At 41.7% G+C, this 27,923-nt stretch overlaps 2 protein-coding genes across 13 annotated transcripts in view; one reads left to right on the top strand and one right to left on the bottom strand.

Moving 5' to 3' along the window:
- LOC145941269 (4-aminobutyrate aminotransferase, mitochondrial-like) overlaps positions 1-20,014 on the bottom strand; it is a 35,574-nt gene extending 15,560 nt beyond the window's left edge. For 2 of the 12 annotated variants that reach the window (XR_014426155.1, XR_014426149.1), the window contains exons 1-16: positions 18,472-20,014; positions 12,624-12,844; positions 12,305-12,539; positions 11,215-11,324; positions 11,000-11,116; positions 10,845-10,916; positions 9,836-10,030; positions 9,573-9,748; positions 9,403-9,476; positions 9,195-9,324; positions 8,886-9,107; positions 8,518-8,799; positions 8,258-8,314; positions 6,548-6,861; positions 6,205-6,457; positions 5,765-6,133 (exon numbers count right to left, since the gene is read on the bottom strand). Coding sequence is in view for 5 of the 12 variants with exons in the window: in XM_083047299.1 (XP_082903425.1) it covers positions 5,536-5,596; positions 5,765-6,133; positions 6,205-6,457; positions 6,548-6,861; positions 8,258-8,314; positions 8,518-8,799; positions 8,886-9,107; positions 9,195-9,324; positions 9,403-9,476; positions 9,573-9,748; positions 9,836-10,030; positions 10,845-10,916; positions 11,000-11,116; positions 11,215-11,324; positions 12,305-12,539; positions 12,624-12,695 (2,739 nt within the window). In the remaining 7 variants the exon portion in view is untranslated. Of the gene's footprint in view, positions 1-459; positions 5,597-5,764; positions 6,134-6,204; positions 6,458-6,547; positions 6,875-8,257; positions 8,315-8,517; positions 8,800-8,885; positions 9,108-9,194; positions 9,325-9,402; positions 9,477-9,572; positions 9,749-9,835; positions 10,031-10,844; positions 10,917-10,999; positions 11,117-11,214; positions 11,325-12,304; positions 12,540-12,623; positions 12,845-18,471 lie in introns of those variants that run through there. The other 10 variants (XM_083047301.1, XR_014426154.1, XR_014426153.1 and 7 more) reach the window with 10 other exon arrangements.
- The window catches only part of Mical-like (MICAL-like protein), a 58,422-nt gene continuing 30,827 nt past the window's right edge, over positions 329-27,923 (top strand). The window contains exon 1 of the mRNA XM_083047294.1: positions 329-466. The gene's annotated coding sequence lies outside the window, so the exon portion shown is untranslated. The remainder of the gene's footprint in view (positions 467-27,923) is intronic.

The following is a 27,923-nucleotide window of genomic DNA, read 5'->3' as shown; positions in this document are numbered from 1 at the left end:
GTGCGTGTCGGAAATGAAATCGGACGATCGAGCGATGATTTGAGAGTGATTATTGGGTACGCAATGGTGATTAATAGACACCTCGATATTCGTAAACGGTTTAGTGTAACGGACAGTCGTTTTATCGGTGCGTCGATCAATTTATGACTGTAATTGAGTGCGTCTTCACGATCGACCACGAAATGGAGGAGTCGAAACGGACGTTTATTCGTTCAAATTGTGCATTGTGCGTGTCGGAAATGGAATGGAAGGATCGAGTGATTATTAGCCGACGCAATCGCGATTAAGACACTTCTCGATATTCGTAAATGGTTTAGCGCAACGGACAGCCGTTTTATCAGTGCGTTGATGAATTTGTGACTGCAATTCAGTGCGTCTTCACGACATCGACAGCGACAACGAAATGGAGGAGTCAACGGACGAGAAAACGACGGCGTCGACGAAAAGGCGAAAGGATTGCTGCCCGGTGAGTGATTTCAATCATTATATCTGTGTTCATTCACTTTATCCTCGACGATTCGATGTCGTTGCGTTGTGCGATAGCGATGATATATACGCATCACGCCATTCTATGTAGGTGTGTGTTGCGTTACCGCATTTATTAAATAATTAAAAATATGATTCTGATTTAACTATCGCTCGATTGGCAGTGCAATTTAAACATGACATTCTGAATTCTAAAGCACATATTTTAATTATTCTCTATTTAATGTCGAATAATGTTACGAGAGAGAGAGAGAGAGAGAGAGAGAGAGAGAGAGAGAGAGAGAGAGAGAGAGAGAGAGAGAGAGAGAGAAAGTTGAAAATCCTAAGATTAATGAAAAATAAATCACAGTGTTTACGATCAGATTTATTCAAAACTGATCGCGATAGTAATTGCGATAATAAAATGGAATAATCGAAACGACATCGATTCGGTTCCAACGCGACAAGTTAATTAAGGAACAAGGGAGAGGAGTATAAATTTTGAAAATGATTTTTGTTTCTACGTAATTCGTTTTCATTTTTCTTGTCGCAAGTTTAACGACGCAACATATACTATTGTCACTAGCATTTTCATTTTAGGCTCTGTAAATATGGCACCATACGCGTTTTGTGCAAAATGTTTTTGTAAAAAAAACAGTAAATGTGTGAATCTCTCTTAAATTTTTATGCTCAATACATCGCGTGAGAAAAATACAATTTGCTTTTAATCGCGCGATTAAATCGAAATTTAAAATAAATTTAATTAACAAGAGATTCGAAAAAGTTCGAATAAAATTTTCAGATCTTTGGACCGATATATCTCAGATCCTTGCGTATATTCGTAAGAGAATTCGTTCTTTAAAATCAAGCATTCTGAACCAACAGATTCATACTAAAAGACATAGATGTAAAGTCCTTAAAATTCCGAATCCTCAGAATTAATTAGGGAACTCTTACGTCCATAGGTAATTAAATTCTAAGATGCCTGGGGATCTTAAATCTAGTACATAGATTCATACGCAAAATTTTTCACTCGCTTATCGATGGCATTTACATCTTTAGGCTGTGTGAAAATACACACTTGAACAATTGCTTCACGTTTATGCGAATATGCGAAAGTTCGCATTTTGGCGCAAAATAATATCGCACTCGACTAATTACAGAGATTCATGGCAAATGGAATAATTAAATGTTAATCCAGCGTAAAAGCAATGGTGCGCTGGGTTTTAATTGGTGCATATTGTTGTCTAAATTCCGTAAATTTTCGTTAGATCGGACAGATCCACGTTTAGAGATTTTTCTAATAATAAAAATATTCTCTACATTTTTTTTTACCAATTTATGGAAAATCGCGGTGTATTTTTTTTCTGAATAATAACAACAATTATTTTCGGGGGAATTGTAAATGAAAATTATTTTGCGACAGTTTTTTTTCCAACTTCGTAATAAATGCAATAAAAATATTATTGCGTTTATTACAAAAATGTTACTTACTCGTTATATCTAGATAAAAATATAATCCATAAATGTATGACGAAAATATATATAAATACTATTTTAACAATATATGTACAATTCTGTGAAAACATTCTATAAAACGAAACACTTTGAAACGTTGTATAAAGCAATGTTACAATATATATTGTATGTATATATATATCGTGGCACCGGATCTTACAGACTTTTTTAAAAAAGTGCAACTTGCAAAACACGAATAATTTATGCAAGTTTAATCTCTTTCATTACGTAATAATATTTTAGCAGTATACATTATATTTTAGAAAGATATTCTAGACTTTATTCATATAACTATAATCATTTTGCCTAGATACGCTAGTTATGCGAGCGCTAATCACATTTCGTTCGTTATATTATATAAGTGCCATCTCTGCCAGATTATAATTATGCTCGAAATAATTGTAACGTCCTTTTCTAACGCTGAAGAATTAATTGCAACCGCGGAATAGCAAAGGGATTGTTATCAATGTTTCAGAGTGTGTTTTATATTAAACATTATTATAATCTCTCTCGACATAACTTTTCCCGAGCTAAACCTGCAGTTCTGATAAATGGCATGCTAAAAGTGTAATCGATGTACACCAGGCGTCGCGGTTTAAAGTTATACAAAATGCGATATGTGAGGGATGCGCGCTCAAGATTGCAACGATCCATCGGCTCTCTTTTTAATTATGCTAAACGATCGTCGACGAATGGAGTCGAAATCCTCGTTTGATTATACAAATTGCAGTTAAACAGTGTACTAGTAATATATAATTAACATAATTATTAACGTTATTAACTTAAAAATATATATATATATATATCATTTATCTTACAATACGGGAAAATTGCCGTACAAATACGGGAAAATTTTCACCTCGCGATTCTAAGCACACAGAACACGAAGGGATACCTTGTGAAACTTGCGCGCGCCCCCGCGTTGTACGACAACAAGGTCTTTGGCTTGCGATGAATATTTATATCTTTCAAGACACGAGAAAAAGTGCGACGTATACGCGATGATATTGGAAATTATTTACACAGAATAGCGTCCTTAGGCGAGTAATATTTTTTTTTTGATTTGCTCCGTGGCTCGTTCACTGCTTAGATTTCGCGTTTTTTTCCCCAGCACACATCCGAGTTTTTTTTTTCCGAGTCCTCCGTGCGAGTCCTCTTAAAGTTTTCACCGTAGTGCAATTCTCATCAACTCGTACAAGAAAATTACGCGGGCGAATGGAAAGAAAGCAGTTCGGTGATTCGCTTATGCGATTGCGAACGAAATCGCGCGTACGGTAGTATTATTATTTTCATTTCCTCCTGTCGACAATCTCGCGCGGGACGTGTTTTACTCTAAATCTTATTATTGGCTAACCTATCATAAGAACGTTATGATACTTAAGTTGAGCTGCTGAATTAACAGTACGATCGTTTCATGAATACTTGTTTAGAGTCCTTATGATTACGCTCGCGTGTCCAGACCAGTCGTACGCGACTCGTTGCACTTAATTAATTACTTAAAATCGAGTATATTTCGTTTTCGAATGCTTCACGCGTTTGCTATTGCGTATAGAAAATAATTACAAAATCGATAATCGAAGAACTTTTACATTGAAATAAATTGAGATATAAAAATTTAATATTCAGTCAGAAAAAAAAACTATGGCAAGCATATTAAAATCCATCACGTATTCTGCATTCGTTCTTCCATCTCTTTTTTTTTCTTCTTTTTTAAACGCGGCATAATTGGGCGATCATTCTTCGTTTCCATTAGCTAAATTCGATTTTTCCCATTGCAGAAAACGAGGAATCGGCCGTCAGATAATCGTCATAAAGTTCGCGATTGAATATGAGACAAACGCGTGTTGTCAGTAATTAGTGTAATAATAATTCTTTCGTTCTAAATTTAAAACTAGACACGAAGAAACATCGAGGATTTATGTAACTTTTTTTTTTTTTTTAAATAGCCTTTCTCTCTTTCGGTTTGTAGCGTCGAATCAAAGTTCCTGGGGCAGTAACAGGACCAGAGATTCGATAGCGAAACGGACATTCCAAGAATTTAACACATGCTATTCTGAAAATTCGCACGGATATTATATTTTTATTTTTTTTTACTTATTTTTTTTTGTCAATTCGCGAGCGCGATTCGCTCAAGCGAGGATCAACGAGTGAAAACGCCGTAAGGTCGCCGCGATCGCTGTCGATTATTATCGATTAATCAATTCGACGCGATTACGACAAAGTGGCGTGTATATAACACGAAATATTTGTTATTTAGACACTTACGATATATCAGGTCACGATAAATTTGTCAATAGTTAATATCGAACGCTCGTAAGACACAATGTAAGACACGCTAAACTCTAGGCGGTTACTCTAACAATAAGTAAGACGAAAACGTGTACATCGATGCACTTAAATTATAGTTACGCGCCACGCATTGGGATGCAATATCAGTAGAATGTATATTTTTCTGAGGAGAATATTTGAAAATCGCGACATCTCTTTGTTACGAAATTCTTAATCAAAATCCGGTGAATTTGGGGTGGGCTAAACGAATCATGTTTTTTATATACTGTAACGCATAACGGGACATATCGAAACGTAACGTTTCGCGAACGCGTGATTCGCGAAGAAGCGAGTATCCGGGAAAAGCACGACCATGGAGAGCGGCCAAAGGGCTCAAGTTTGGCTAGCACCCTACGAGCGCGCGTTTACGCGAGATACTATGGATCGAAACGAGAATAACGAGTTCCCAATCCGCGCGCATTAGTTCATTTGCTAATTATCCCTGTCTGGCGATTGCCATTTACTCAACACAGAATGATACGATCTATTACGTATCTATCTACTTGTTGTGTCTCACGCGGCACATTTCTTCTATCAGATTCCCGATCTACGGTTTAAACTACGGTTTAATCTACAAACAACGTTAGAGACTACAATCTCTACTGTCTCTATAAACAACAGCGCCCGTCTCTCTTTAACGTTTTGACAAATAATTTTTACGCATTCCCTAATTTGGTTTGCGTAGGATGATAAATAGTAGTAGGTTAATAGAAGTCGGAAAAAGACGAAAGAGATTTAAATGGATTCATACATGTTTTATGAATCCTTGTGACTCTCCGAGCAAACGAATCGGATCGTTAAACTACAGATCGTTAGGCCATACGTGTAAATATTAATAGCGACTAGATGCCGATGTATCGTTCTGCGACGTATATATATTTTCGCGTCGAAATATATCTCGATTCTATCGAGCAAATTGCTCGCGATCCCTTTACTTTGCGGGCAAAACACCGTCATTTATCCATAGTTGCATAGCATTTGAGTGCTCGTTTGATTAGTTGATCCTTCAACACTTTCGCAAGCTTTATTCCAACAAAAAAAAGAAATACTTATCGTTTAATTAACGCGGTGATAATCGAAGCTTCGCCGCGTAACGAAACGGTCTGAACACGCGAGCTCGGTAAAGTGGATCAAAGTGAAAATCGAAATCGAATTTGTGTGAATTTGTTGTAAATGTAAAATGCAAAGATACTTTTTTTTTTTAATATCAACACGACACAAAAATTACAGGTAACCTAAAGTCGCATAGGTTTTTACATAGGGCGCATCCACTCTACAGTTTTCCCTGAAACAGACAGTGAGCTCCGTACGAATAAAAAAACATTATAACGTGAGATGAGATTTACGTGTGTGAGTACGGAGAGAATTTTTTTTTTTTAACGATGAATATATTCTCGAGGGGAGAGCAAGCGTAATCCTAAGGTTAGGTCGGATCAGGTCATCAGGTACTTACTCGTCCTCCCACGGGCATACTTCGTTAACATTATTGTCACTCTGCTCCCGAGGCGCCGCCTGCGCCGTCGCCGGTCGGTCTTCCTGTCGGGTGTCCGGTTCCCAGACAGGGACGACCTGCGCCTCGTCCGGCGGCTCCTCGGTCGTCGCCGGTTCCTCCTCGGTCACCGGCGACACGTCCGCTCCGGTGTCGGCCCGCGAGTCGACCTCGGCGACCATCTCCCCCGCGTCCTTCGCTGTGCAGCTCTCGCTCGCGTCTTCGTCGATGTTCTCCATCGTCGAGTTGTCGCTCGGTAGATCGCCCACGATCGCGCTTATGCTGATCAGAGGCGCCTTCGTGCTCGTCCTGAGAATAGAGGAAAATAGGGCTCTTTCGTTTTCGATATTTCATGATTCGTTGAAAATATTTAGTGTACGAATGTATGACGTATTAAAACTTACTTGGGACTCGGCTGGCTTTCTTTAACGACGACGGGTTCCGCGGGCGTCTCCTCCTCGGGCACGATTTTTTCCAGGAACGATCTCTCTTCCACCTTCTCGACGACCACATGGGAGTACTCGAATGATTGCTGGGGCGACGGATAGTTGCAGGATGACACGGACGCGCGACTCATCTCCGACAGCCTGATACGGCCGCTCGCCGAGCAGGTGGAATAGTTTCGCGTTATCGTGCCGGGGCCTGAAGTCGCTGTACCTGTACATTCCGAGAGAAACAGTTATAGTTTAATTAAGAATTTCCCTCAATCCTCCCTACCGCGGATGTCTGCCGAGATTGCGAACCGACCTATGCTACCGCTATGTTGCAAGCTACACGACTTGCGCAGCCGCTCGGAGACTTCCGCGATGGCGAGGCTGACGTCCGACGACGAGCTGCACGAGTCCAGCTGCGCCGAATTCTTGCGAGAGGCACGCGCTGCCTCGGCGGCGTGAGCTGTCATATGACCGCCGCTGTCCCACACGTGTCGGGCCTGATCAGCTGACGCTGTCCCTCCAGAGGCAGCGACGTCCGCACCGTGCTCGGTGCTCGGACCCGGCACGGATTCCCACGGGCATACGTCGTCCATAGGGCGAACCGCTGCTTCCGTCGCGCCAGCATCCCTGACAACAGGAACTTTATTATATTTAGTTTTCACCGTTTGCTCTCCGCGGTGTATTACACGTGTTTTTGCGTCTGTGCGTGTATCTGTCTGTATGTGTCTGTACGCGTGTTCTTTTTTTTTCTTTTTTTCTTTTTTCAACTCAATCGGTCGATACATGCATGCTGTGGTACCATTCAACGACTAGGAAAAGTATGGGTATCTCTATACATACGTGTGCGCCAGGTGTCCCGGAACTATCCTGTTGGAAAAATCCGTGGTCCGAGCAACGAGTGATAATTCCGGGACATCCTATGACGGATCTGGACGGTTCGCGTGTTTTCGTGGAGTTTGAATCCTCAGAGTCCTTGTGTCGCGCAAATTGTCGAATACAACGTAGCTTTTCGCGATTATGCGAAAAAAAATTCTTTTTTTACGGGATATTAAATAAATTATCAGAAAAGGAATTGTACGACATATATAAAGAGATGGATACATATCTTTCTCATTTTGTGCAGATTAATGTGCTTGACAAGTATCGCATGTGTTGCATAAAGTATATATTACAGATATAGGAACACAGAGAAATAAGTAAGTCTGATACGGACAACACAATATCAACATTAATTGTACAGAGTGTCTCAAAAAGAAAAACAATATATATTTTTTAAATTATTTTAATTATTTTCTTCAGCACGCGCGTATATATATTTCGAGAGAATAATTAACTACTATATATAATATATATTTTTATAGACAATATAATTTTATATATAATATAAAATTAAATATTCTCTCAAAATACATATACATACACATAGGGTATATATAGTAAATTATTTTCTCGAAAAAAAAAAATATATATATATATATCAGTGAATAATAATTTAATTATTTTCTTCAGCACGCACGCGTGTATATTTCGACAGAATAATTAACGCAGCCTTTTTGAAACACTCGGCGCAAATATAGGACAGTATTTGATAGTATTCAAAAACACTGAGATTTTTATGAAAGAGGATCTCAAAGACAACAGGGCATCGTAATATCGCCAATACAATTAGGGTACCAATGATACTGCTTTACACGCATATTTTAGTGAGCTTTCCATAAACGCATATGATTTCTTGGAGAGTGCGAAAGTTTTTCAAACACACACCGAGATAAGAGGATTTGCCAAAGAGTCTGGATGTACGAAGGTACGGAGTGGAGCGTGCGTGCGCTGGAGCGCGTTAATTAATCACTCGAGCCGCGTTCTTCCTCGTGTCATTCTCGAGATACGTGAAATCGGCATCCGGAGAGACGACAGAGCAAAGGAAGCGCGAACGCAGATTAAGAAGGCGCGCCTCGCGTTTGCCGCCCGCTCCCACACTTAATCGAGAGAGAGAACCGTGATATGCATCGGTCGTGTGACTTACTGAATACTACGTGGACTAGGCCTCGAAGGTATCTTTATGAGTCGTGGTAGATCTCCCCTGAAAATACGACGCGCACGGATAAGCCTATCGTATATCGGCCACGTCCCACCCGCGGTGTCGCGCGAACGAATAAGAGCATGCTAAAAAGCGCATATAGAGTATACCGCCGGAGAACGGCGCGAGGGACAGATACGCTCTCTCCTTTTTTTGTTTTTTTTTTCCGGGGACCGCTCTTCCGGGGTCCCCCAAGCACCGCGTACCTGTATGGGATGTCGGTGAGGTTCGATTGGCTGTGTGAGTGCGGCACTCGCGGCGCGGAGGATACGTCGCGGACGCCGCACACGGTGAGCTCGTGAGCGCTTCCGGATAAGCTCCGGTCGCTTCCCCTTCGTCTACCGCCGCCGCTTCCGCTTCCGCTAACGCCGCCGCCGCCCCCTGCCCCTCCCCCGCCGCTACCTATATTAGTGTGCTGTAAAGTGCTAGACGTCGGTGTCGAAGTGGAGGAAACTTTCTTCTTGGCTTGGCCGCCGAAGACGAAAAATCTGTGGAAAAGTCAAACGGAGATTTCGCTTTAGTTTCGAAACATTTTTATAAAACGTTTATATTATGCAATAACGAGAGAGCCTACCTCTTCTTTTGTAAAGGTTGCACACCAGCGGCTAAGAGATTACGGTATTGATCGGAGCGAATAAATCTAGGATAGCAGTCCTTCTTCAGGAGTAACGTATATACATGCTCCGCGGCGGAATCAAATGTAAATCTGCTCGGATTTTTCATCTCCTGGTGAACCTTCTCCATAGTTTTCCCGTCTATGTTGATTTCGCAGGGAGCTCCAGGCGCCAGGAATTCTCTGCTCGTTTAAACGCGTCATAGATAGATTACTTTTTTTTCTTTCAAACAAATTAAAGTATTAAATAATATGTAATAACGCGCGTACCTAAAAATTTCGTTGACTTTGTCAGGTATTTGTGCTTGGAAACTGTGCCTGAGATCTTTCACTGCCAGCCAAAATCTGATATTCTCGTGGCTGTACTCTTTTCTTAAATAATTTGTGAATTCTTGTAAACCTGTTGCGGGAGAACGTTGTTTATAAGATTCGCTAACGGGATGAAGACGATGTTGTATTAATACGATTAAAATTTTACCTGTAGAATCAGACATAAGTTCTTCCATCGACAGCGCCCATCGTTTAACACGTTTCTCCGTAGGAACTTCCACTCTGAACGCGCGATCAAGTTATTATATTATTATTATACAATAGATTCGCCAACGATATTAGATAACATACATATATATAGATGTCGACATTACTTACAAAGGGCTATTCGTTTGCCAAAACATATGATCGTCGGTGATCCATGGATTGGAAGGTTGCGGCTGTACGAACATCGGGTCGTATTCCATGTACGTGTTGAAGTATGATTTCAAATTTTCGACCGCAGTCGAAACCTTTATCCTCGTGCGTGTCAAACTGTTCCGTAAAAGGTCCACCTAAATGAAGAAGATTAACCCGCACGTGTGGTAGTTAAGTCGAGACTTTAAACAGGGATATAAAAATCTTAATCGACGCGTTCTCACCTCACGTTGCAAATCGGTAAGGGTGCGTTTCCGTGACGGTGGTCGTGGAAGTCCAGGACGAAAACGAGTAGGTACAGGCACGACTTCCAGGCTACTGAGACAACCGGGTGGCGGCCGATAGACCCTCCAAAATGCTCGTTCCTGCGAGTCGCTCACTATCTTGTCCCCCTTTTTGCGCTCCTTGGACAGGCGTATCTGAATCCACACAATCATTTCAAGGAGTCGCGTGATCGAATATGTGAAATTTCACATTACGTGGAACCGCATATATGTATGCGTGTATGTGTGTTACTATATAAAAGATACTAGAATACAGACTAATACTACCGTATTCCTTGTCAAAAGATAAACATCTTTTTTTTTTAACAGATTTTCCAGAAATGCATTGTTTTCGAAATATCTCACTTTAATATGCTAATATGTATTATACATATTAATTTTCGAGATATCTCACTTTTTAATATGCATATTGACAATGCATTTTTAATATGCATTTGCTATTTTTTGATTTTTTGTGTAAATAATTTTTTATTTAAAAATTTTGATAATTTTCTTATGATTATTCAATATTTATATTTTTATAATGACACTAACATTTGAAGAAATTTGATTTGAGTTGATATAAAATAAATAAAAGCAATAATAGCAGCAAAATGTGTTTTCTCGCTTTTATATAAAAATAGATGATAATGTCTATGTATAATGTAAATATTAAACTTAATTGCAACAGAATCAAAATTTTATACGAAGAATCATTTACAAGAATAATAAAAAAGCAACAGATGTACTATATTGTCATATTTTAAAAGTGAGATATTTATATGTAGATAAAAACGATGAATATTTCTGAAAATTTTGTCAAAGAAAAAAGATGCTTATTATTGATAAAAAATATGATAGTACTGCTTTGTATTCTATCTCTATAGGACACACTGGTGCGTGTATATATGTATATATGCGTGTATGTATTGATGAAAAATAATTGCGCGATAGCGACGGAGTTAGTCACCTGCTCTTCTGCTTGTAGTTGTATTATATCCCATTTGTTCTGCAAGTTCTTGCGCAGGCTGTTCAAAGCTTCCTAAAGACAGTACGGTTTTAATTTTACGAGTGTCCTTAAATGGATATGTCAATTGCTTGTTTTATTGCGATATCATTACGTACGATCTCATAGTCCTCGAGAGCGTGGCGTTGTTTGTTCTTCAGAGTTCGTTTAGCCAGATAGATCGCGTACTCGACATTGTCAGGGGTTCTGTGTTGCCACGGCCAATAATAGGGTGTCTACGCGCATCAATTTTGAAGATAAGCAATTAGATAATTCCGAACGAAAGAATTAAAAAATTTTTTTTTTTTCTTCATTCTCGGAAGCTGTATCTTACCTGAAATCTATACAGAGAGCTATCGTCCTTTACAGTGAGTGTCTTGGAGTCATTCACTGGGAAGAAGTAGCCATACTGGCATAGTTGATTAGCAATATGGACCGCCTCTACTGTCAAACATAATAATGCACTTTGATATCTGAAGAGACGCTTACATCGACAAAAGCCTCTAATTGTCGTTTAGGGTCGTGCAGGTTCTCTCAAACGATGCGACATTGCTCTGTGTGTCGTATTTCTAGTACAATCTGTCTGTTGCAATTCTTTCCAGCGAACGTATGTATATATATACGTCGATGTCCACGTATTAAATTATAGTTTTGCTATCTTTAGGAAATATAATTGTGCGCTGCTTTGACGTCGGTGCTCTCGTCGGGGAGGTAACATCAACTCGAAACATTTTTTTTACTTATCGAATAATGAATTCGGTTTCAATTAGATTTACCTGTCGCGTACGTAAATGTGTTCTCGGTATTTCCATAAATACTATCCGCGACTTCCTCAACTATCTCACCGAGAGTTACGAGGACATTAATTCTCGCTAAATTCACTCGAATTATACGTTCGCCTCGCGCGGCGAAACGGAACCGTAATCAAACGAAATTTACATTTCTTTATTTGCACGCGGATCGTCGCTCGCATCCGAAAAGAACCGCGAGAAATATTCAGTCCGTCGCGGAAGAACGCTTGGCGAATTTTCTCGCGTGTGTAAGATCATCGTTATATATATATTTTCGATAATCAACGATATATAAATAATTGATATTCGACTCGAACGAAAGAGTATACCATCTCCTGCGTATATTAGTGCAATGTGTTAATATGTAATCGATACTTGAAAGGCACCAAGCGGAAAGTATCGATGCAAATGCGGATCGGAAACGGCGAAGCGAGAGAGAGTATCGATGGTGTTGGTCGTTAGCGTATCCTCGGGCAAGAGCGGTTGCGGTTGCGCGTGTTGGCTGCGGCGTCGTGGCGAGACGAGTGACGAGTGTATACGAGCGAGCGAGCGAACGAGCGAGCGAGATAAAAGGGGAAAGGGGACAGCTGACACGATCACACAGCGCGGTAGTAGACACATACGAGCCCGTACCTGATTCTTCGATGGCAAGCCGCTCCATCAGCCACTCGATGAGGTCGTAACCTGCAACACGCAGGCAGCCTACTGTAGTGTCCTGGCCGTGATGGCCGGTTACGTTTACTCCACAACGCAGGTACCGATGGCACTCACCCATGAACGCTGAAGGGATCGAGGTGAGAAATTGTTTTTGGCTGCGCACGGGTACCCCGCTCTCAGGGTCTTGCATCTCCCGCACCAGCCCCTCCATCTGCGCGAGAAAGATCAACGCGACGATCGATTATTAGACGAGGGAAACATTTCGTTAGCTATGTGTCTTATCAAGGGATAATACCTTGTCGAAGGCGTAAGGCCTGTGAATGCGTGGCTCCTTCTCTTTCTGTTGTTGATTGCTAGAGGCCTCCATCGCGATCGAGGCGGCCCTCTGCGTCGCTGGCAGGAGCGGTGTCGATATCGATGGCGGAGGGGGCTGGGGAGCTGGGCCGGAGACGGGTCTACCCGAACTCCATGGGGCTCTGGCCCCATCCCATCACTCCAGTCACCCCCGCACGCCCACTGAAACATCCGGTAAATCGCCCTCTCTTTATCTCTTTTATATATATCATATGTATATAGACACGAGAGAAATTCATTATAAACTGCAATAAGTTTTTGCGTACAATATTTTTCATAAAAATCGTCAATTATTAGGGGGGATTTCAACGTCGATTTCTATTGCGTTTAGAGAGAACGCAACTCGTATATATAATTTTCAATTCACCTCTATATATAGCCTGTCATTTAATTATTCACGTTTCTCGTTTACGCATGTACAACCCACAATTAGTTGACGTAGAGAAGCGGTTTGTAAATAGAGTCTCGTTCTCTCGATTAAATAACAGTCAAACGGTGGTTTCTGAATTATTCCACATTACGGGTTGAAATGAAAAATAAAGTCTTACTCGAAGATGTAATGGATTATCTCACAGATTAATTTCTCTTTCCTATTTTCGAAACGCAATTTCACGGATACTTGTGTATCCGTTTAGTTTTATAGATATTTCTTCTGGATACGTTCTTATATAAAAATAACTACCTTCTCGTACATCTTTATAGTGTCGTCAATTTTTAATTCTTTGTCTTTTGATACACTTTATCGACGAGAATGTGCATTGGCTCTCATTATTTATGAAGGCATATCGGATTAAGAAAACTGGACAAAAATATCGAACATTTAATTATCAATAACAGAGACATTCGTATTAACACGTATATTAAGGCACGTTTACGTATTTATTTTTATACGTTTACGTATATAATTATTTTTACACGCGGTCGCTATTGATAACAATACATATTATATTTGCCGAATGTCGTTGGCATTGATTGATCGACAAGCAATTATTGATTGATGCGCGGTAATAAGAAACCATATGAGAATCTAGCATACCTATCTAAGTATAATACATTTTTCAACTCATCGATTTGCCTCTTTATTTTCGCCCGCGGCGAATCTGAGGCGCTAAATCTAGTGCATATACTCTCCGTACGTACGAAGCTCGCAAATGAATAAGGGCATTTTATCTTCGGAGAGAGATCATTTAGCTCGAATAAAAGAGAACCGGGCGCTGATGCATTGCACTTCCGCCTCTCAACTTCCGCCATTCCGCATCGTGTAACAAACTCCGGCAATAATAAACGACCGTCACGGAGAAACGGCAAAATGCGCCGGGTCGACGCTTATGAACGCTTCCCTTTCAGATTTCGCGGATGAAGATTTACTTTATTATCCGCGCGCGCCACGCCTTCTTTCTTACTTCTTAGTCGAAATAAAATATTTTCCCGACAATGCTTGTCCGTAAATTCGGAAGGTATTTCCGCTGAATATATATATCGGAGAATTCGCAAGACAAAATATAATCTGTTATTTACGTTCAATTTTTTTGCGCAACATTTTTCACACCCGAGAACCCCGAAGAAAATCGAGACAAAAAGAAGAAAAAAAAGCTCCTCCACGCAAAAACTCGTAGAAAAGATATGGTCAAGCACACTTAGCGTTAAAAAAGCGCGACGATACGGATCGTCCGAAAGTTTTCTCGGTAAAACGCGAACTGTTTGCGCGAAATCGGAATTTCGCTGAGTTAAAAATGACGCTATATCGCGTTACTGATGATATCGCGTTACTGATGCGCTCGCGTTACCGTCCGAACGAAATGCAAGGTCGACACGAATCGTCATCAAGGTCGCGACGTATCGATGGGAGAAAAAGCGAGTATTGTCTTGAAAATGGAGATCGGGCTTTGTGCATGTATGATCTGGAAGTCGGGCATCCGGATAAAGCCGCGTCGTCGATATATCGGTGTATCCCTGGGTTAACGAACCCGGACCCATTCGACTGGCGATAATGGGGTAGTGTTCTCGTCTAGGCTAAAGGCAGACGAGAACATAGGAAGAGAGAGAGAGAGAGAGAGACGAGAGAGGAAAGAAGAAATAAATACGCAATCATCCGGGTCATGCAAGATTATACCGAGAGATATTTCTGGTCCGATCGAAAGTTCTCTCTTATCTCGTATTTTAAATCTGTACCGTGTTTTACCCTTTCGTGTTTCTTTCTACGACGTCGAAGTCGAACGTCGAATCTTTTCATTTTGGACGAAGCAAGTTGTTAACTCGGCCGTTCTACGGCATCTGTTGCAAAACTTTCGTTCTCCCTGCTTCCTGTGAGCTTAAAATTGGAATCGATCGGAAAAGGAAGCCTCGATTCTCGATGCTCGGCGATCTTCAGGGAACCATAAACGAGAAATTCAAAGGCGGGTGCACTTTCAGGAAAGTACCTTTCGAGAAAGGAAAAGATAGAAAGGGGGGAAAACGGAAGAGGCCAAATTTTTCGATCAAAGAACGCTGGATATAGAAAGAAAGGAAATAGCGAGAATATCGGAACGAATCCCCAAATGATCTGAGGACAAGCAGATGCGTGGGCGGAAGCACGTTTCTCTCCTCCTCCCTTTTCCCTTCCTCTTTTCTGCAGCCTCGCCAAGCTTTCATCCTCCCTCTGCCTGCCAATTTACGTGCTAATCTGAAATCGATAAGTTCTACGGCACGTCCCGAGACTTTGGGACGTACGTTTGTTCGAATTATTCAGTGTGCGGAGTTATTAATGTCCTGCTCAATTACAGGCGAGCTTTCAGCGACTGGGGGAAATCAATTAAGCACGCGCGGGGGTGGCGGATGTCCTCGTCGCGTATCGTTAACCCTCGTCGCTATCGACTTGAGATTTCAATGGGGACGTCTCACTTTCTCATTTCATCCATAAAGAGTTTGCGTTAGGCGTCATTACGTACCGAAGTATCTGAATCTGAACTTTTACCGTATCATTATGTATCACACATTATATACCATTTTATTATATTTATCGAGTATTATATTATCAAGTTTATTATATTTAGCAGAGATAATTCATTATGTTTGATATATTTATTAATTATCTTGTCCGCGTTTGCATATTTATTTAGAAGATTCGTCTTTTCGTTCAAATTAATAATGCAATTTTTGCGTTATCTTGTATCATCGATAACTGACGCCAAAATGCGAAACTCAGTTTGCCATTTATTTAGCGATTAGAGCGTTGCTCTATCAGAGAAACATATTACTGGGCAACATGGGTTGATTGTGTATTCCATGTAAACAAGATGACATTTCAATATATACCGGATGGTTTAAATTAATTATGTTATTTTATATAGAATTTAATTAGAGTTATTTCGCAAATAGGTGAATTTAAATGAATGTGTGTGTGTATATCTATAGAAATAGGCGCGCAGTTATGTACGTGTATTATTTTTCTGCTGAATTATCTTTTTTTTATTAGATATTTTCTAAAGGAAAATTGATAGATTATGGAGCATTAATTTCTTTACATAAAATCTTTATAAATAATTAACAAACTTTTATATATGTATATATATTGTATATAAAATATCCACTTTAGCAAGTATGCTCAACTATCTAGATAGCATCTGGATAAAAATATTGGCAGTGACATTAGCTATTTCTTCGTGTTTCTTTTATGACAAAAATCGCCATCGTAACGAATATTATCGAATGTTGCCAACATTGGCAATGTATGAATATAAGTTGGCCATATGTGAAATTTATATACACGATATTACCGATAGCATATGTACATGTGTATGTCGTGTTCAGCCAGCTTTGAATGAATAAGAAACACCGACAGATTTCGATTGCAACTCGAAAAAGAGAGAGGCTTGCCTTTTTTTATTTTATATATGTATATCATATATATATTTGTTTGTTTACTTTAACAAACAAATATATTGTTTATTTTCTCACACATACATTTTGCGTTGTTTGTATTTTGTATTTTCACAATCGCCACATCCGCGAAACGATAAATGTCACTCGCTAGTTTTATACGGGCCATTTCGTATCGTGAGAAACGCTATTTGCGGAATCGCAAAGAAAATCCAGAAAAATCGTGCGTTGGACCAATCCCGAGAAGAGCTTGAATAAGTAATATCAATGGAAGAAATCACGGCCGTCATAAAATTCCGTGGGAAGCGACACTAAGCTCGCCTTTCTATGGGATTAACTCTCGCGGAATTCTCTCGGCAGGACTCGTTTCCCGAGAAGCTTTGTGCGGCTGATAACGAATTTCCTTGTTTCCTATTCAGACACGGGACATTCAGCAAACAGGGGGGGGGGGAAGGGAGAAGCGTGCGCGGCATTAACCCTTTTCAATTGAATGAGGAGACGACTTGTCTGAATTTCTCCAATTTTGGATCGAACTCTCGAATTCTTTTTTATCTCAGATTCGAGAATCGCTATATTTGACGAATAATTGAAATTATCGATTTTACATCGAATTGTCCATCAATTAGATCGTTGTAGATCGTTAAAACCATTTGGTTTATCGTGCATATAATTCCGAGAAAAACGCCGGTATAAAAATATACATTTAATCGCGATCGACAGTAGCTGACGATAACCGAAATAATAAAAATAAACACGGTTTGCGCGTCCTTTGTTTTCTTCCGGCTCTCCCGGAATATAATCGGTCAGTTTGTCTAGAAATGACGAAATCGGGGGCGAGTGTTACCCCGAAATAGCCCCTAAATTGATTGAATGGATGATTCCGCGGAGACGACACAATTTTAGTCGACGTCCCCGGGTCGCCGTGCCGTGCCGTGCCGTGCCGTGCCGTGCCGGCTAAATAAAATCAGGTAAAATCAGGAAGACAGTCGAAGGCGCCCAATCTCGCACCTCGCGGAACAATAGCTGCGATAGATTGAAATTTTAATGAAATTTTCCACACACTCTCTCCCTCTCTTTTTTTCTCTTTCTCCACTATTTTTCTCAGTGAAAGAAAGATCGAGCTGCTTTGGATCGATCGAAAGATTAAGATTTTACATATATCATTTAACAATCGCGTAATATTTTTTTCATTTCTGTTTCGCGCTATCGTGTCTTTGCGGTGTATATTTTCGTTCTAGAAATAAAGAGGAAATTGATTAAGCATTTAAAGGCCGAAAATGCGATGGGGACTGAAACTCGGTCGACCAACCCTTAATAACGGGCCGCGCGCTTAATCGGTTATGAATCATCAGCCCTTGAAAAGCCACGCACCAGACAGGTGGATTTCCAAAACTGAACGGGCGCGTTCAGTACTGCACGATAAGATGAATTCCAATTATCATCCCTCGAACGCGCGATCGACGTTATCGTACTGATATCATCAAATTAAAGTGCGCTCGCACGGCGAGTAGAGATCGACATCTGCCGCGGGATATCTGCCAATTTGATTGTCATACATTGCATCGGAATATCAATCGCGATCGAATCGCTTACGCAATACGTTAGCTTTAAATTCCTGGAGATACGATACAATGTAAATATGTAATACGTTTGGCATGTATATTAGTCACAGTGCATGCGTAATAAATATTAAAAAAGTATCGATATAAAACGATAGGAATTTTAATATCGGCAGGATCTTCCGCGATACTTTGCGTCATTTGACAATAAAATATTTCTCTCTAGAAAAGGTTACCAAACTATGTTTACGACACGTAAAGAAACGCGCTAATTGTAGTAGGCAATAATCGTCACAGTATTATTTGAAACACGCTCGACATATACTTCGTTAAAGATAAATTATCGTTAAAAGGACACTGATGTAAACGTACCTTAACATGTGCGGTAGAACATCCGAAAAATGTAACGGTCGCATGAGCACTATATATGTGTATCACCTTACACTATCACTGCATCGGCATTGCCAAGAATGCATCATTGTATTACTATATATCAGCGATTTCCGGAACCGCGCGGACCGGAATATCATCCATTAGTCGAAATTCCGGGGAAAAAATGGAGAGACACGTTTCTAAACTTGAATATTTTTTTCTCTAACGCACTCTACTATAAGAACGACCCGTCGACTATCGTTCAGTATGATTCATGATACAGGAACTATACGGAGAATTGATACTATACATTACCGACATCTCGATACGCTACATTTCATAGTGTTGGGCATCCTATTACAAAAGACGCACCCTACGTATATCTTTTTGGGCTCCGAGAGAGAAAGAAAGAGAGAGAGAGAGAAGACAATCGCTTAGCATTTTTCAACGGATGGATCATGTAAGAATCGCCACACTGCACACTCAATAACGTTCGTCTAATCCGCGAAGGGGTCTACTATAGCGAATCCTCTGGCGGGCTGCCGCGCAGAGAGCGCAAACATGACGAGAGCCTCCCGCGCCTAATGCTCACGAGTAGCCAAGCACGAGCCACCCCCTCCGGGAACGTGCACATGTCGCGATCGTGATACATCTCGCGCCTTTTCGCGGACGCGTGCGACGACGTTGCGCTAGGAGATATGACGTGGCCCGATCGAATGGTCCACTTTTCGCATCGCTAAGCCTCCACTCCCGGTGGTCGATATTTATTGCGCCTCGACCGAGGCTCGCTCGCGGCAGCTCCGAAGAAACCGACTCCGATCGTCTCGCGTCCCTCGGGCCAACTGTTAATCGGCCTCGAGGAGGAAGCGCTCTCTCTCTTTCTCTCTTCTGCTATTCCCTCCGCCGGCTAAATATCGCCTCTTCCTCCCCCTACTCTCCTCGACTCTCGATCGACCCACGCCGATTTAACGGTCGCCACGAAGGAGGGACGGTCGGAGTACGACGTTCCTGGTGGTGTCGTCTGTTCTCGAGAACGCGGACTCGCTCGTCGTCGTCCTCGTCGTCGTCCTCGTCGTCGTCCTCGTCGTCGTCCTCGTCGTCGTCGTCGTAGGCTACCTTCGTCGTCGAGCGATTCATACGGCGCGGAGAATATTCTCTCTCTCTCTTTCTTCCTTTCCCACGTACGAGAGGAAGGGAGAACGAAAACGTGGAGAAGAAGGTGCACGAGGGGTACCGATACGCGGCGCGTCCGCGAGGACTTTCTCCCTCCCTCACCCTTCCTTCGCGTTGTTCACCCCTCGTCGTTTCGTTCGGTGATCACCGCGGCACAAACGAAATGTCACAAACTTGTACTACTCACTCGACGAGTCAGGGCAGTGGAGCTTCATGAATGCGTTCCGCAATATGTATCAGGCCATCGGAACACGGCCGAGCTCGCGGCCCTTCTTCCGCAGCTTCGAGTCTAAAGCCACCGTCCGCACCGATACGCCGTTAAGGCAGCACCGCGCGCGCACGCACCACCAGCAGCAATACCGCCGCCGCCGCCACCACCACTATCATCATCAACCACCACCATCAGCATCGCCACCGTCGTCGTCGTCGTCGTCGTCGTCGTCGTCTTCGTCGAGTATATTTTCGCGGGGGTGGGAGAGACGAGACGAAGAGATGCAAATGTAAGGGAGAGAGACATAGGACGTTAAATAGTGGGGAGAATACGATCAAAGCGTTTGCGCGAAAGAGAGTCCGAGAGCGGCAACGGGGGCGACAAGAGGAGCGGTATACGTGGAAAACATGCGCGCGGGAAAGAGAAGAGTGCGAGAGGGAGAACTGGAGCGAGAAAAGGACCTGATGCAATGATGGAGGGGAATTCTGGTGGTGGTGCACCGGGTCCCTTCGCCGGTGCCGAGTATGTATACATATGTGTATGTATACATATGTGTATGTATACATACATATCATATATATCATATATATACATATATATTCGCACGGGACTTTATGTACGAGTATCTCCCTATATATATATATACATATGCGCGTGTGTGAAAGGACTGTGGTTGTCTCTCCTCCTCGCGCGCTCCCTTTCGGGTCCCTTCGAGGTGCGAGCCCCACGGCGCGCTTCTCTGATGTGTATACAAACGTACGCCGTGTGCGTGACGCATGTAACGTTAGTGCTAGGAACCGAACCGAAGGAGCATTAGAAGGGGAGACGGGTGAGATGATCGCGAAAATACGCTCTCTTCCCTCACATATATATTCTCGACGAAAAAACTCTTCTCGCTTGCCATCGATGATCGGTCGTAAAAACCACGGACATGTCGTCCTCGTAAGCGCTCGCCTCGACTCTTTCCCCCCTTCTGCCCGCATTCGGCCGCGCCCTCTCCGCTGGTCGCACCCCGGTCATCCCTGTTCGCCACCCACAGAGGGTTGCGCGCGGCCGATCGCTCGCGGAGATAGCCGAAGGCGAACGAGCACGGCCAGGGTAGGTAGGTAGGCGGCGGGTGACGGCTGAGGTCGTCGCGGACACGGTGGTTCGTTCGCAAGGGTGAGTTTCGAGTTCCATCGGTGGAGGCACAAGTTTCGATACGGTTCCTCGGTACTAAACTCTCTCTCTAGCTAGCTATTGTCTTTCCAGTCGTCGGACAGGCCCGGCGGCCAGAAAGAGACGGGCGAATATAAACTAGTATCGTAGTCGATACTGTCGGTTACAAGATGCACACACGAGTCGCGAACTTTGCCCGAAGCGCAGATAATGGAAAGCGAATCGCAAGTAGATCGACGTCGTATAGCGTCGACGTATATATATTACATACACGTATATGTACGCGCCTACGCAGTTTGCAAGTCTCTCTCTTTCTCTATACGTCTAATTTAATTGAATATTCCGGTCGTATCATCGAACTGTTGGAAACCCGACAGTTCAGCAGTTGCCCGAGACCCTCGACGAATACATAAGCACGAACATTATGTCCTTCTTGATGCCTCGCGCGCGTCTTTTCCCTCTCGCCCGACACCAATTTCACCGAGTCGTCTTTTCATTCCTCCTCCTTCTCATCCCTCTCATCCTGCCACGCTTCCCCGACGTTTGCCTCGTCGTCCGGATCGCGAACAGCGTATGTTTAATTCATGCGCCGGGTGTTATGCACGCGAGCCCGAGAGAAGAGCTCCCTGTTTTCTCGTCATCTTGTCCTTCGTGTTTTGATTTCCCCGCGCGATGAAGCTCGGCCGCTTCATTCGACCGTCTCTCTCTCTTCCTCATCTCCTCTTTTCCGTCTCTCATTTTTCCGCAACCTCCCTCCGGTCGACGAGATACATCATTGTGCCTCAACCGTTTCCATTTTCTCTGCCAGAGGAGAGTCTGAAATTACTGTGCGTGCATAGCAAAATCCTCGTTTTTTCCTCTCATTCGTAGAAAGGACTCCGAGGCTCGAGGAGGCTCCGAAATTTTCGTTGGACATTTCCGAGAACGAGGTTTGCCGCAATTTAGGGAACGCACGGACGGCGGGAATGTTCTTTGATGTTGAGATATTTCCTAGCGGGTCGGTTTCTCTCTCCAATCGCGTGACCGACTCGGAGCGGAAATGCTTGCGTGCTGCCGAATCGCGTATATGTATATAAATGCGAACCGGAATATGCATATAATTATACGGTGCGCGGCATTTGTGGATTATTTACAAGCACGCCAGCGGTGATGGTTACGCTTGTATTCGCAATCCTCTTTACAGCGCTCGTCGTGGCTGGAAACCACGACAAAGTTTTGAGCTCTCTCTCTCTCTCTCTCTCTCTCTCTCTCTCTCTCTCTTTCCGTTCACTGTTCGTTGTTTGAATGTGTTTTAATTGTGTACCGGGGTCGGTCGCTATAAAATATATCTGTAACAAGAAAATGTTCCTCGCCGCGCTATTAATTGCCGCTTTATTAATGGCCCGGCATTTTCGCGAAACTTTCGAGTTTCGGCTTTCCCAACTTCGTAACGATGCATATAATACATAATTTAAACGATGAGATAACTTTATGCATAATCGTCTATGCATTTGTTAGGGCAAGTATATATGAAGAAGTGGATTAAGTCTCGATAGATACGGTTAAAGTAACAATCCTAACTGTGTTTCAAAGTATATATATGTAAACTGCGACATATACTGTATTATCAATGAATATTATCAGTTTCAACTTAGGATTAGGAATATGTTGGTAACAGCGATGTCTCTTGTTGAATTACTTTTTAGTTTGGCGGAAGAGAGAACGAACCGGGAGAATACCGGATATACAGGGAGAACAAGAGTATATATGAGGACTAGAGGACTCATATCGCGAAATAATTTACGACGTATATATAGTCGCTCAGATAACACGTGCAATTCAATATTATCGATAGCGATGTTGCTTTATGGGAATCCCGTTATTGTCGAACGCTCTATTGTATTGTATATTAAAGCGTCGAATCGAAATTTTGCCGAGACGAAATTGGCTTATTAGAAAAGCGCACGATATCTCGTTTAAGACTCGAGGAAGTCCCGAACATGTGCCGTTCTCGTTAGAGAACGTCGCAATAGTAGTCTATTCGTGGCGATTGACATAGCAGCTCGACCAAACGAGATTCTTGCGCGGCTTCGCGAGTGATAATTTAGATCTTAATTAATGAATCCTTGCACGGTCCGCTGGAGCGATCGATCGTGATCTCTTGATAATCGCTGAGAATTAATTTTCCACCGGGTTGGGCTTCGGCTTGCACGAGTTGATCGATAACACGAGACCCGTATGTGAAATTCAGATTAACTTAGTGTAATTTAGCATAACTATTTACAGTCCCAATCTCTCTCTCTCTCTCTCTCTCTCTCTCTCTCTCTCTCTCTCTCTCTCTCTCTCTCTCTCTCTCTCTCTCTCTCTCTTTCTTTCTTTCTCTTTAGCTTTTAATTTCATAAATATATTGCAGAGAGAAAGCATAACAAAATATTACTTATCGAAAATAATAATCTCCGGCCTCTAATTGGTATTATTAACTCTTGTTTATCACGAACGCAGAAAAAAGAGCCGTTATGCTTTTTTGGGGGGGAATTGGTAGATTAAGGATTCTTCCGTCATCACATTCGAACATATCTTTCCATTTTGTCGTCATAGGAACAGTGACGAGGGGAGATTTCTCTCCGATTCGACTTACTTAAAGAATACTTAGCGATATCGCGCGCGTTGAGAAGAATGATATTATAATCACAATTTGTTGAAATCCGCGATCGACGCCTTATTCATATCGTTAATGCTGATCTTGCCGATTTCTTCCGCTCGCCTCCTTTTTATCGAAGAAACAAAATTTATTTAGCGAAATAAGTAATAAAAAAAATTTTAAGTGGCGTCTATTATTTTTTTATATACAAAAGTGAAATTCAGGAACTTTCTCGGTTATAAATCGAGTTGTAAACCTCGTAAAGTTCACTCGATCGCTCGCCTTTTTCGGGAGATCATAATTTCGTCGAGGTGAAACAAAATCGATGTCGTAATCGACCGTAAAATGTTCGCCGATCGCTAAAAAATCGTCACATAACGGGGCTCGAAATATGGTCGCGGTACGAGATGGCGAGGATCCGTTCGGGATCTTCTCGCGTTTGACCCATTTTTGCCGATGACGCTCGCGATTATTACTTCTTTGGAATTTAATTAATTTCTCGCTTCTTTTTTTTTTTTCGTCAACTTTTTCGACGGTTCTCAGCCTAATGCCTCTCGCTCTTTTCCTCCCCTTCTTCTTCTCTTTCCATCTTCCATCCTGATATCGCATTCGTGATTATCTCTCTTGATCGAAACAGAACTTTCATTCGATTAGCTGCACGAATTTGAGGAAAGGTGAAAGGCGTTTATGACGACGAGAGTATATATATACACGCTAATTGTCACGAACTCTCATTTGTTCGTTGTGCAATTGTCATTTATTACAATGGCCTCGTCGTCACCCTTCTTTTCTCTCTTTCGCGAAAGACAATGGCGGAGATAATTGACGATCTAAACTTACGACCTGCAAGAAACGTTTCTGAAATGTAATTGCATCCGTAGTTTCGTGCGCGAAATACACGAATAGCATTATGCATTGTTTCGCGCTCAAGTTTTACTTATTGTTAGTGTATCCCGCAATGTGCCCGCAAGCGTTACAGGAGCACTAATTAAATTTAAGTCATTATATCGTATCTCCGCTTGAAGGTGCAATATCATTTTCCCGCAAATAAATGTACCCCACAATGACACCGTGTATAACGATAGTCGGGAGATAGCCGTCGTTATACGGACACGCGGAAATGCAACAATGGCCTTTTGAATTTACTTCCGGAACGTACCGGACACACGGGATGAGCTTAGCAATTACAACGGAAAGAACAAAACGCATAAAAATAAAAAAAGAGAGAGATACACATCGCGAACGCGGGGTGAAAACACGACGAATAAATTTAGATATGCGAATGAATGGCGCACTTAAGGGAATATGTTTTTTTTTTTTCCTTTTTTCTCTTTTGTTTCAGTCCGGTATTGTTTAGTAGTCGCGCGATATCAAAGTCGAAATTATATTTTCGTACTTTTACAATCTAAAATTTCAACCTATCATATATCTACTTTAATACTTTAAGCAGATTACTACTCTCTTTTGAAATTATTTAATCTATAGTTTCGCCAAAAGAGCTTCTCTTTCGAACCTCCAAGTGGAAAATTATTCGTTTACCGCTCATACATGAGGTATAAATAAGGGGTTCAATTATCTTCTATCAATTAAACCTGTGGAAATTCTGTGAAATTCATAAACGAGTGAGATAATTGAGGCTGAAAATGAGAGGAAAGTTTGAACTCGGCAACTCGTGGCGGAATAAATCTCGAGAAAGATTTCGGAAATCTCGATAATGAAACGCGTCGGTCGAGAGAGGCGGACCCCGCCTGCGAATTAGAAAGCGACGCACGTGGTTGCACGTGATTTTTTTTGTCGTTATTAACGCACGTACATGTACACGCTCCGGTTTGCTCCATTTTGCCCGGCTCGGAGCGACCGACATAAAGATCGACCAGCGATAACGATCTTATTCGCCAGCCAGTCGACCGGTCGGTCACTTCCTCGGGTACGTTTACTCAGGCGGCCCTTAATAAATTATGCGCCAACTGGAACTGGATAGAATCGGGACAACTATATCGGGCTTATTAGCCTAGCGCGTTGGACGGACGCATGATCGATTAAATTGAGAAATATACTTGACAGCCAGCTTCATCCACTTTCGATTCTCGTTATATGCGTGAGCTTTGCCTCCGATTACGAATCGATGCTCTCTTAAATCCCCGGTGAACAAATGGCGAGTCCCTCCACCATCCACGGCTCTCTTTCTCTATCTGGGTCTGGAGATCTCGAGGAAAAGTACGCCTCGGCTTTCGCAGGCCTCGGAGGCCCGGAATAATGCATGTCTTTATCTATCGTGCTATAGTCTTACGCAACCCTGGCCGATTTATTCGTGGCTTTTCGTTTCGCCGCGATTAGGTTTATCAGATGAACGTCGCCGACAATGCCCGATCGTATTTCTCGGTCCTTAGTGGTCGCTATTTTCTTCACGTGTAAAGTGCATTCTATTACCGTTATAATCGCTATCGATAAGCCGCTTTTACACCGCCTATGATTCACGCGCGGTTAGATTTAATTAAGATTCGACGATACTCTCGCTTGCAAATTATTATTATGTAATTGTAGCTCGGTATGTTTTTATTTTTTCATTTTTTTTTTTTTTTTTTGTTTAAGCCGAATGGGTTCCGTAAAATCTTCAACATAAGTCGGGCTTATGTAGATTTTTATTCGGGATTAAAAAGGACAAGCGCGAAACATTATCTGGAACAGTGTGCACATTACGAGAGAATATGAGCAGCAGCGCACCGGGATTAATGTACTTGACGTTTGCAAGACTGTAACAACGTCAAAAACACACGTGGTGACTCTTATTACGACTACGATAGAGCAAGAAGGCCGCGTTACAGAGACTTGCACTACCTTTTACTATCGATTCTGTCGACGTTTCCGCGAAGCGTGTCTGCTCGTCTCTTCTGACCTTTGAGAACTTACATGCTAACAATACCTCAAGTTGTCGAGAGAATCTTAAAGAACGCAAGGCCCTCTCGTTTTTGAAAGACTTTGCGAAAGAGAAGAAGAACGAATGTTCTCGTCTCCTTCGCCATCCAAAAAAATCAATTGTTATATTAATAGTTTCTTATTAAACGTGGTTTATGCAGCTCTAAATTGTCTCAAATAATCATACATATAATAATTAATATATACAAATAAATAGAGAAAGAAAAAGATGAGCAGTGTGTATAAGTAAAGTATGATTGATAAAGATCTACTCAGTAAACGTTTAAATAATACTAATGTATACAAAGATTTTTGAATTAACTTTCTTGCATCAAATAGTCAATTTGTGCCAGTATTAGATGGCGGCATCACGTACTAGTAAGAGACTATAGAAGTTTGCCCTAAATTCCTTGATTGTGCGATCACCGCGAATCTTAGACGCGATGTTGCTTCAAATTGATCTTTCGGAAAATTCAGTGCGACTAGCAAAACCATTATAATTGATCAACATTGACTTTGATCTTCCTGGTTGTCACGCGAAATTCAATTTACCTGTAGATCCGGAGAGGCAAACGAGATTGAACGATATCATACAAGACAGATCAACAAAATAGATTCTCTTGACATCCGTTTTCAATTAATCGATGCTTGCGCGATAACAGAGTAATATAAATAAAACGTCATGTGTCGTTCACGTGTCTCTCCAAAGAGGAATATTACGAGTGCATTGCTAGAACGAGGTAGACGAAAGCTTTAGAAGTGTGTAAGTAAAAGATATTTACGCAACTTTAATTGATATAGTATGTATATATCTTTTTTTTTCTCTCGTTCATCTGCTTTTTTCTCCAAAAAATGTGCTTGCAATAAATTACTTTGAGAAAGATACACAACTTGAAATGTTGTTCATCGCGATGTTGAATTTAAAATAGAATTGATGTACATCCGGATGTCCGAATATAAATTGATAGCTTGAGTCTTTGCAGAATTTTAAGTCAGATTATCAGTAGTATTTTAAAAGAGAAATTTAATCGTTAATAAAGAGGCTAAATCTCTCTCTCTCTCTCTCTCTCTCCATCAAACTCGGTAAATTATCCCAGATAAATTAGTTTTATTTATCTGGCACACATGTATTTTTTTGATGCGCACGAATATATAACATAAACAAGAAATGTATGACCTTTTCTATATGCGACTGCATGATCTGCATATGAACAAATTACAATCCGTTTGTAAATTTTAACCGAGTCGGCTTTCGTTTAGCGATCCGTTCCTATTTATGACATGTTTTCTGATATTTTGTTTTTCACAGAGAAGAGGTGAGAAAGAGAAATCTTTTTTTTGATAAGGAAATATTTGAATACTGATTATGTAACT

Source organism: Prenolepis imparis, unplaced genomic scaffold, assembly GCF_030444845.1.
Source record: "Prenolepis imparis isolate NDT839.2.m4 unplaced genomic scaffold, iyPreImpa1.0 SCAF_9, whole genome shotgun sequence".
Taxonomy (NCBI): Eukaryota; Metazoa; Arthropoda; class Insecta; order Hymenoptera; family Formicidae; genus Prenolepis; species Prenolepis imparis.
This window is presented reverse-complemented; position numbering and strand designations above follow the sequence as displayed.